A 12203-nucleotide genomic window follows, 5' to 3' on the forward strand; every position below is an offset into this window, starting at 1 on the left:
ATTTTCTCATAATTTTATGGAATTTTATTTTCCTAATTAAAGATTCTCAAGCCTAATACAATATGGATAGGGATAGCAATGTTGGACCTGGACCGCATGGTTGGCCAATTAGAGATTGCTGCGGGCGGGTTTTGGCCGGCATATGATAAGCCCAAAAGAGTGGGCCTTGCGGGCTGGGACTGTGCGGAATTGGGCTTAATACAGGATGGGCCGCAGGTCGACTTGCTGGATTCTAATGACCCACAAAATGATCTTCACCTGAAAAAATGAGAAAAAGAGAGCATAAAAGGCGATTAGGGGTTAGATCTTCACCGACAACCTATGGAGCTCCGGTGACGGTGGTCTGATGCTTCCGGTCTCCCATGTGTCTTCGATATCCACCATTGGAGCTTCTTCAAGCCACCAAAAGAAGTGGGTGAACTCACTTTCCGCTGAAGAAGAAGATCCAGCTCCGGCGATGGGTTCTTCAGCGACGGTGGTTGCAGTGACTCCTTCAATCGATGCATGTCACATGTAAGGAAATATCGACCATGTTTTGTTGTCGATTTATATTCTTGGGTCTAACACTCTAACTCATCGGTATGGGGATTTGGCTGCAATGGCTTATGATCTGCTTAGTATTCCTATAACAACCGTGGCTTTGGAGTCCTCTTTTAGTATTGGATGGCGAGTTCTAAATAAGTATAGGAGCCGTGTACTTCCAAGAATGTGCAAGCTCTGATTTGCACTAGGAATTGGCTAAAACGATATAAAGCTTATGAACATAGTAAATTGTTCACATTATCATATATTTTTGAGTTTTATGTTTCAATATATCTTTAACTAAATTGAATTATTATTATTTTCAGAAGATGAAGTTGATGCTGAAGAAGACACACTCCCATCATTTGAATCGATTGTTGGTGATGAAGTTGAAGAACAAGAAGTGTGATTTGTTGTTTTGATTTGGTGTTCTCTTTTTAATTACTTTTCAGATTGGCATCTTTGATTCGATGTTTGGTTTTATTTAATTTTGGATTCAGCAAACTAAAGCATTGGTTTGTGAACTTATGATTTTTGGATTCAGCAAACTAAACATCATACATAAACAAACAAATAAATGGTCAAAAAGGTTAAAGCATGATTTTAATGTTGATATCATTATTAGCTAGTCAATTATATATGAAACAAAATTATTATTAAAAAAACATAACTAATAAAAGTAAACTTTGTTGTTACGTAGAATGTTTAAAAATATAGGATTAAGAAAAAAATATTCTTAACCATGTATACCTATAAGCCTACACGTAAGATGAAGCATAATTTTAATAACAAAACGCGCAGGAAATAACATCCCAAGACAATCTTCCGGAGCTTTCAGTAGAACAAAACAACATTCTTTTGTGATAATTTTCAACTGGAATTTCTTCACTGCATCTATGCAATCTGGAACTTTCCTAACATCGTTTACACACTGAAGTGGATTTGGTAGGAATCCTTCCTCTGACACTGGAGCAAGCGGAAAATTTGCATTACCTCTTGTATTTTGAGAAATCGATAGTAGCACTATCATCAATAACATAGTCAATACATAAACTTTTTGCTTGTTCTCAACCATTGTTTATTTTTTATTTTTTTGTGATTACTGTTATGACATTTTCTTGATATTTATATATGTTCATGATCATGACTTTTTTACTAAATGAGATATGAGGTGATTTCATTTGATATTTTACATATATGTACTAGTAATTTTAAACATCTTACCTTTATTAGAAAAAATACAACGTATAACGCCAAATTAACAAATGTACTATAAAAATGGTATAAAATATATTACATTAACAATTTACATGTGTTCATTATTATATTGGTATCAAAATAGATTTAACTTTAGTAGAATTACTTATATGGTTTATATTATTATTGAAACTATTAAATAAATTTGAAGGAATCAAGATTTTTTTTTTTTATTACAAACCTTCTTAAAACCATCTTAGATTGTTAATAATAGAAAAGCTATTGTTCCGTGGACATTATTTGAGAAGTGATTTGCCATGTGTCATCACCATAATGATTTTGAAAGAAAAATGATGACATGCCATGATAACATGCCATGATAACTAATGATGATATGACTTGAAGGTAATTGTGACATGGAAATTTACATTTGATCGAGTTATAAAATTGTATACAAAGAAACAATATACAAATTATTACAAAAGGAGAAAAATTCGACATATGCTGAAGACAAATCATTTGTAGAAGTGAAGATGGTGTTGCTTTCTTTTGCAGTAAGACTTACACGCTAACAGAACATATGCTATATTATTTTCCTCCTCTAGAATTCGTCTCAATCTAATACAACTGGTATCCCGTTTTGGCATTTTATTATTTTCCCAAATCTTATAAGAAAATCCCATTGAATCCATGACATGCTTTAAACATTGACACGTCTGCCAATTAGTCAATATCTGTGTACTTGGTATGAAAATAGATTCTATAAAATCTTCCTTGCGACGCTGATGCCTTTACCATATAATCTTCTGTGAATCCCATCTATATGATGGTATAGATTGTATTTCAGTTTGATTCTCCTTCTTTACATAACTCTACCAAGTCGGTTTTCGTGGTGGTCGTCTCTTCCATATGCATTGAATCCGTGGAACAAAATTACTGTGCCATACAAGAAACATACAAACGTCGGTGGAAGTAGACTTTCATAAATTGAGGCAAACTCACCGGAGATTATCTCTTACGGAGGAAGAGACACCGCACATCAAACACGCCATCACATGTCATTATCGTCTTCTCCTAATAGAAACCAATTATAATACACAAGAATATAATTACAGTCACCACCGGGAAGAGGAAACGATGAGAGAACCATATCGAATAAAATCACTGTTTGGATGTTTCACCAAACGATAACAAGAACACTGAAACAAGCATCATAGATATTGTCGATGGATTCATAAAAGAAGTAAAAGTAAGGAACAAAAAAGTAACTGGGTGAAAAATCGGCGACCAGAACCACCCAAGTCTCGTTAGTAACCGCCAAGAAATCACCTTACAATCACATAGTGTTTCTTACATACCATGTTAAATTGTTAATAATAAAAAATCTACTATAAAGCATATAAACATGAGTAAATTTTATATAATTTTATAATTTTATAGTTGATATGCTTTGAACCAGTTGTACGTTTTAAAATTGTACCAAATAATTTTAATAAAGCTGACAGATCAACTCTATAATCTTTCAAATTTTCAAAAGATATGTATATAACATTACACAAAGTGTAACCATAAATTTAAAATAATATCAAATATAATAATTTCAAGTTATATAGAAAATGAAACAAAATATGTAAAAGTACCACAAAGACATGTTATATACAATCTCAAAAGTCAATCATCGGATAGAGAAGTTGTTGTGTGAAAAAAAGAAATTCCTAAAATTTATGCAAGAGAACAGTAAATCAAACAACCAATTTGCACATGAACCAACAAAGTTTTATCCACACATAATATGTTCAATTTCTACATACTTGTTGCATGATTTTATTTATCAGTTGAACTATTCTTACCAACAGTATCACAAAATAGTATATTATTATTACAAATATTATATAAGAATCATCGAGATGAAGATGATTTATCTGAGGTAAAATTTATTTGATGAAAGTTAAAGTAGTCATTCACCAATTACAAAAAAAAAAATACTCATTCACCGAGATCATAATTATTTACGTACATATCAACTGTATAATTTTAATTTGTCTTATATAAACAATATTCACTCAATAAAGACCTATATATTTGAGAGAAAAAAAATTAGGCAAAAATATGGTATAATTAACATTTCCACACTAGTTTATCAAATTTCAAAGTACTTGTTGTATCAACTCTAAGATACATATTATATATTGTAAAATAAAATTAATTATAGCACTTAGAGTTTTCTATTAAGTCATTCAGATAAACAAAAAAATATGTATAATAATGCTAAAACTTGAAATATCAAATCATAAAAAACAAACTAAAGTCCTAGTAACATCTAATATGGGGAAAATAAGGGGAAAAAATATATTAAACCTCTCTGAAGAATGTAAATAAACATTCTTATCCTTTTCACTAACAAACATATTTTCTAAATGAAGATTGTCTTTATCTGGATCTGCTAGAAAGCCACATTTTAACTTTAAGAATATAGCATGTCATTAAAGAAACTATTATGTTTATAAGAAAAACTTAATACGATAAACTTTTTTTAAATACAAAAATAATAATAAATATATTCATGTGATTGTTATAGAATGCCTGCCAATTTTAAATAAAACATATAAAATGATAACTAGAGTTTTTGATTATGATATAATATAAAATATATTTGACTATTATTAATGTGATCGTAAAATTAACATTATCGCCACATAATATGGGCATGTCTGTTATTTTCTTAATAGGGATAAGGTATTAACTAGTATCTACCATTTTCTATGAAATACCAACGGTTTTAAAGATTAAAAATGTTTCTTTTAAATATTTTAATTTTGATTGCACATAATTTTTTTTTTAATTATCAATATCAAGATTAAGTATTATAATTAAAGACAAGAAATATAATTATTTTTCTAGTCATAATATAGATAAGGAATACACATTTGGATATGTTAAAATTTTAAATTTTACTATCCATGTTAACAATGTTGAAGTTTATATTTTAAATAATTTAATATTATTCACAATTGTTTGACAGTTGTAGTTTTGCAATAAGTAATTAATTTCTAAGTGATTTTCTGTATTAAAATAAATAGAAAAAATAATTGAAGGAAATTTAAAGTGATTTTCATAGTTAAGCAAAAATATTTTTTACTTTTTAAAATTACAAAATGAGCAACAAGTAATAGGCCAAAAGTGAAAACATCATACATAATCAAACAAATAAATGGTCAAAAAGGTTAAAGCATGATTTTAATGCTGATATCATTATTAGCTAGTTAATTATATATGAAACAAAATTATTATTAAAAAAAATAACTAATACGAGTAAATTTTGTTGTTACGTAGAATGTTTAAAGATATAGGATTAAGAAAAAAATATTCTTAACCATGTATACCTATAAGCCTACATGTAAGATGAATCATAATTTTAATAACAAAACGCGCAGGAAATAACATCCCAAGACAATCTTCCGGGGCTTTCAGTAAAACAAAGCAACATTCTTTTGTGATAATTTTCAACTGGAACTTCTTCACTGCATCTATGCAATCTGGAACTTTCTTAACATCGTTTACACACTGAAGTGGATTTGGTAGGAATCCTTCCTCTGACACTGGAGCAAGCGGAACATTTGCATTACCCTTCGTATTTTGAGAAATCGATAGTAGCACTACCATATATAACATAGTCAATACATAAATTTTTTGCTTGTTCTCAATCATTGTTTAGTGTTTATTTATTTTGTGATTACTGTTATGATATTTTCTTGATATTTATATATGTCTATGATCATGACTTTTTTAGTAAATGAGATATGAGGTGATTTCATTTGATTTTTTACATATATGTACTAGTAATTTTAACCATCTTACCTTTATTAGAAAAATACAACATATAACGCCAAATTAACAAATGTACTACAAAAATGGTATAAAATATATTACAGTTACAATTTACATGCGTTCATTATTATATTGGTATCAAAATATATTTAACTTTAGTAGAATTATTTATATGGTTTATATTATTATTGAAACTATTAAATAAAAATTTAAGGAATCAAGATATTTTTTATTACAAACATTCTTAAAACCATGTTAGATTGTTAATAATAGAAAAGCTATTGTTCCCTAGACCTTATTTGAGAAGTGATTTGTCATGTGTCATCACCATAATGATTTTCAAAGAAAAATGATGACATGCCATGATAACTAATGATGATATGACTTGAAGGTAATTGTGACATGGACATTTACGTTTGATGGTGATTTTTATTTTTGGAAATTTTCTTACAATATGGTAACAAATCACAGATCATTATTAAAATAAAAATAAAATAAAAAAATAGTAGTATTATAAATTTAATAACATTTTTCTATTTTTAAAATATTTATAATTATATACTTTAATAACTAAAACATTTCTTCCTTTATGCAGTTTTTTAAATTGTAATTTTATGATTCCAATACCATTGGTTTTTCTCTTAGTATCTACAAATTTTAAGAATATTATTTGTTTAACATTTTTAAAGTTCTATACCTAATAAAATTTTCTCGTAATTTTATAGGTTTTGATTTACTTTATTTTAACAAAAATTGATTGATTTTTTACCAATATTCAAATTTTTAATACATACATATAAATTATTAATATAAATAAATTATTTATTTGAAAGAATCAAGATGCATTTTTCTTACATAGCTTTTTTAATGTATTAACAAATTTTATTGATAGATCGAAGTAAAAATCGAGTTATAAAGTCGTATACAAAGAAACAATATACAAATCATTACATAAGGAGAAAAATTCAACATATGCTGAAGACAAATTATTTGTAGAAACCAAGCGAGGACGGCCCAATGGTCTTGAGGGAGCTTTGGCCCCAATAAGGACCCGGGTTCAAATTCCGCTGACCACCGTCGATTAAAATGGGGTGAAAAGGGCAGCCCTACAGGATGCCTTCTGCGGAGGTGTACTTAGGCGCTAGTCGGGTTCCCTCCGGGGTATCCGGATTACCTGGATTATCAAAAAAAAATTATTTGTAGAAGTGAAGATGGTGTTGCTTTCTTTTGCAGTAAGACTTACACGCTAGCAGAACATATGCTATATTATTTTCCTCCTCTAGAATTCGTCTCAATCTAATACAACTGGTATCCCGTTTTAGCATTTTATTATTTTCCCAAATCTTATAAGAAAATCCCATTGAATCCAGGACATGCTTTAAACTTTGACACGTCTGCCAATTAGTCAATATCCGTGTACTTGGTATGAAAATAGATTCTATAAAATCTTCCTTGCGACGCTGATGCCTTTACCATATAATCTTCTGTGAATCCCATCTATATGATGGTATAGATTGTATTTCGGTTTGATTCTCCTTCTTTACGTAACTCTACCAAGTCGGTTTTCGTGGTGGTCATCTCTTCCATATGCATTGAATCCCTTGAACAAAATTACTGTGCCATACAAGAAACAGACAAACGTCGGTGGAAGTAGACTTCATAAATTAAGGCCAACTCACCGGAGATTATCTCTTACAGAGGAAGAGACACCGCACATCAAACACGCCATCCCATGTCATTATCGTCTTCTCCTAATAGAAACCAATTATAATACACAAGAATATAATTACAGTCACCACCAGGAAGAGGAAACGATGAGAGAACCATATCGAGTAAAATCACTGTTTGGATGTTTCACCAAACGATAACAAGAACACTGAAACAAGCATCATAGATATTGTCGATGGATTCATAAAAGAAGTAAAAGTAAGGAACAAATAAGTAACTGGGTGAAAAATCGGCGACCAGAACCACCCAAGTCTCGTTAGTAACCGCCAAGAAATCGCCTTACAATCACATAGTGTTTCTTATATACCATGTTAAATTGTTAATAATATAAAATCTACTATAAAGCATATAAACATGAGTAAATTTTATATAATTTCATAATTTTATAGTTGATATGCTTTGAACCAGTTGTACATTTTAAAATTGTACCAAATAATTTTAATAAAGCAGAAAGATCAATTCTATAATCTTTCAAATTTTCAAAAGATATGTATATAACATTACACAAAGTGTAACCGAAAATTTAAAATAATCTCAAATATAATAATTTCAAGTTATATAGAAAATGAAAAAAATATCTAAAAGTACCACAAAGACATGTTATATACAATCTCAAAAGTCAATCATCGGATAGGGAAGTTGTTGTGTGAAAAAAGAAATTCCTAAAATTTATGCAAGAGAACAGTAAATCAAACAACCAATTTGCACATGAACCAACAAAGTTTTATCCACACATAATATGTTCAATTTCTACATACTTGTTGCATGATTTTATTTATCAGTTGAACTATTCTTACCAACAGTATCACAAAATAGTATATTATTATTACAAATATTATATAAGAATCATCGAGATGAAGATGATTTATCTGAGGTAAAATTTATTTGATGAAAGTTAAAGTAGTCATTCACCAATTACAAAAAAAAAAATACTCATTCACCGAGATCATAACGTACATATCAACTGTATGATTTTAATTTGTTTTTTATAAACAATATTCACTCAATAAAGACCTATATATTTGAGAGAAAAAATTAGGCAAAAATATGGTATAATTAACATTTCCACACTAGTTTATCAAATTTCAAAGTACTGGTTGTATCATCTCTAAGATGCATATTATATATTGTAAAATAAAATTAATTATAGCACTTAGAGTTTTCTATTAAGTCATTCAGATAAAAAAAAATATGTATAATAATGCTAAAACTTGAAATATCAAATCATAAAAAACAAACTAAAGTCCTAGTAATATCTAATATGGGGAAAATAAGAGGAAACATTATATTAAACATCTTTGAAGAATGTAAATAAACATTCTTATCATTTTCACTAACAAACATATTTTCTTAATGAAGATTGTCTTTATCTGGATCTGCTAGAAAGCCACATTTTAACTTTTAAAAAATAGCATGTCATTAAAGAAACTATTATGTTTAGAAGAAAAAATTAATATGATAAACTTTTTTTAAATACTAAAAAAAAATAAATATATTCATATGATTGTAATAGCATGCCTGCCAATTTTAAATAAAACATACCAAATGATAATTAGAGTTTTTGATTATGATATAATATAAAATATATTTGAATATTATTAATATGATCGTAAAATTAACATTATCGCCATATAATATGGGCATGTCTGTTATTTTCTTAATAGGGATAAGTTATTAACTATTATCTCTCATTTTCTATGAAATACTAACGGTTTTAAAGACTAAAAATGTTTCTTATAAATATTTTATTTTTGATTGCACATAAATTTTTTTTAATCATCAATATCAAGATTAAGTATTATAATTAAAGACAAGACATATAATTATTTTTCTAGTCATAATATAGATAAGTAATACACATTTGGATATGTTAAAATTTTAGATTTTACTATCCATGTTAACAATGTTGAAGTTTTTAATGTAAATAATTTAATATTATTCACAATTTTTTGACAGTTGTAGTTTTGCAATAAGTAATTAATTTCTAAGTGATTTTATGTATTAAAATAAATAGAAAAATAATTGAAGGAAATTTACAGTGATTTTCATAGTTAAGTATAATAATTTTTTACTTTTTAAAATAACACAGCAACAAGTAATAGGCCAAAAATGAAAACATCATACATAAACAAACAAATAAATGGTCAAAAAGGTTAAAGCATGATTTTAATGCTGATATCATTATTAGCTAGTTAATTATATATGAAACAAAATTATTATTAAAAAAACATAACTAATACGAGTAAATTTTGTTGTTACGTAGAATGTTTAAAGATATAGGATTAAGAAAAAAAATATTCTTAACCATGTATACCTATAAGCCTACATGTAAGATGAAGCATAATTTTAATAACAAAACGCGCAGGAAATAACATCCCAAGACAATCTTCCGGGGCTTTCAGTAGAACAAAGCAACATTCTTTTGTGATAATTTTCAACTGGAATTTCTTCACTGCACCTATGCAATCTGGAACTTTCCTAACATCGTTTACACACTGAAGTGGATTTGGTAGGAATCCTTCCTCTGACACTGGAGCAAGCGGAACATTTGCATTCCCTTTCGTATTTTGAGAAATCGATAGTAGCACTACCATCAATAACATAGTCGATACATAAACTTTTTGCTTGTTCTCAATCGTTGTTTAGTGTTTATTTATTTTGTGATTCTTGTTATGACATTTTCTTGATATTTATATATGTCTATGATCATGACTTTTTTAGTAAATGAGATATGAGGTGATTTCATTTGATTTTTTACATATATGTACTAGTAATTTTAACCATCTTACCTTTATTAGAAAAAATACAACATATAACGCCAAATTAACAAATGTACTATAAAAATGGTATAAAATATAGAGAAATTAGGAGCTACACCAACAAAGTATAGCGTATTTAGCAAAATACCAACCTTAAGCGTTCATACACTGTGCATTTTTTATTAATACACAAAAGCCCCTACCCTTACTTCTCTCCAACTGACAATCTCGATAGGCCAGATCTTATACGAAGATTTTACGCGGATTTTGCAAGCTGTCACAAAATCTTCTCAAATATATTGTTGTCAGAAAGCAAACACGTACCGTCTCTTCTATGTCATGTAGATAGAGTCAATTTCGAAACTTCATTTCTCATTTCAACATCTTTCTTTTGTAACTCTCTCCCAGATTCCATATTTAATTTCTAGATCAGTTGTTCAACCATCATCGTTGGATTTACCGGAGACGATGAAATCAGAGGCTATTCAACCACCTCCGTTGGATTTACCGGAGAGAATTTTTTCGCTGCCGGTGAAAAAACTTTGGGGGTTCGCATGCGGTATCAGACAAATACTCAACTCTCAAGTTCTCTGCTGATGCGTCTCCGGTGAAGCTCTCCGCAGCTACGTCTCCGATGAAGCTCACCGTCTCGGTATCACCGATCACTTTCTTCTTCCCACGCGTCTTCAGTGAAGCTCTCTGCCGCGCGTCTCTGGTGAAGCTCTCGGCCGTAGCTTCTCTGGTGAAGCTCTTCGTCGCTGCGCCTCCGGTGAAGCTCTCTGCCGCTGCGCCTCTAATGAAGCCTTCGGCCGCTGCGTCTCCCGTGAAATTTATTTGCCGTTGCATCTCCACTTGAAGCCTTCTCTAGTGAAACCTTAAGTTATATATGTTGTAGGATTGACAAGTCATATAAGATCTTCATTAACCGTGTACATATTATATTGCTTGTATAACAACTTGATACTAAAAAAAAATCCAGTTTTAGTCTCAAGTAACTCATTTTATAAAGGTGTATATATTATATTAGCTGTCTAACAATTTGTCATTTACCAAAGAAAACATTTCCAAAGCATTATTTGTATATTTATTTCATATATCATAGCTATGAGCTTGATTCTTATGATAGCAAAGAATGTGATATTCAAAATCGAACGAGTTTATCTAAATAGCTTGTTTGTTAACCGTGCAAATATTCTATTAACTGTCTAATAACTTGACAATACAAACAAATCAATTGTTATCCCAAATAACTTATCTTCTAACCGTGTATATATTATGTTAGCTGTCCAAGTCACTTAGACGTCTAACCTTTCTTTGTGCGAGGTAAATTAATTTTTAGCTGAGCTTTGTCTATTTTATCTGGTTACAACAATTTTCAAATATTTTTTATTCCCTTTTGGTGAAACTAATATTATTTTTAAAAAAACACATAAATTTTTAGTAGGGTATACACCATCTTAGTATGACATTTGTAATTATTCATATGTTTGTCTAATAGAATTTACAAATAATATTTGTATTTTGAATGTTAAATTTCAATTAACTTCAATGGAAATATCAAAGAGGTTTTACACAGCCTAAGGTAAACACAAGTTTTGATGATACTAAGTCATTTAGACGTCTAACCTTTCTTATTGTGAGCTAAAACTATTTTTAGCTGAGCTTTGCCTATTATATCCGGTTAACAACATTTTCAAATATTTTATATTTCCTTTTGTTGAAACTAATATTATGCTTAAAAAACACATAAATTTTTAGCCGGCTATACACCATCTTAGTATAACATTTCAAATTATTCATATGTTTGTGTGATTCAATTTACAAATGATATTTTTATTTTGAATGTTAAACTTCATTTAACTAGCTTGCAACCATCATGTTTTATATTTTTTCATTTACCTAACTTTATATGGATATCTACTATTGTATTTTATTTAAGGTTATCTATTAGAATATATGTAAAAATAATGTGTTAGCGATGAAAATATATAATTAGCCGTCCAGGTTTTGTTATTGGCCAGTAATATTTTTTATGCAAGTTTGTAACCCGCACATATGTCTTTCAGATCCATTGCTGATGTGTATTTGCGTCACTTTGAACCACTGGGAATTTCTTCTACCACCAAAAGCTACACCGCCACCGAAGTTGCTTGAATTTAATCTACCAAA

At 29.2% G+C, this 12203-nt stretch overlaps 2 protein-coding genes across 2 annotated transcripts; both read right to left on the bottom strand.

Annotated features, from left to right (window-relative positions):
- Window positions 1-4735: 4735 nt before the first annotated feature.
- On the bottom strand, window positions 4736-5429 carry LOC106408323. Its single transcript, XM_013849117.2, has one exon. The coding sequence runs from the start codon at window positions 5425-5427 to the stop codon at window positions 5089-5091; it is 339 nt and encodes a 112-aa protein (XP_013704571.1). The 5' UTR covers window positions 5428-5429; the 3' UTR covers window positions 4736-5088.
- A 3986-nt stretch (window positions 5430-9415) lies between these two features.
- On the bottom strand, window positions 9416-10880 carry LOC106408324. The gene is made up of 2 exons (XM_048749392.1): window positions 10576-10880; window positions 9416-9915 (listed from the first exon to the last, which is right to left on the bottom strand). Exons 1-2 carry the CDS (start codon window positions 10878-10880, stop codon window positions 9576-9578), a joined length of 645 nt encoding a protein of 214 aa, XP_048605349.1. The 3' UTR covers window positions 9416-9575.
- Window positions 10881-12203: the final 1323 nt, after the last annotated feature.

Source organism: Brassica napus, chromosome C3 (assembly GCF_020379485.1).
Source record: "Brassica napus cultivar Da-Ae chromosome C3, Da-Ae, whole genome shotgun sequence".
Classification (NCBI taxonomy): domain Eukaryota; kingdom Viridiplantae; phylum Streptophyta; class Magnoliopsida; order Brassicales; family Brassicaceae; genus Brassica; species Brassica napus.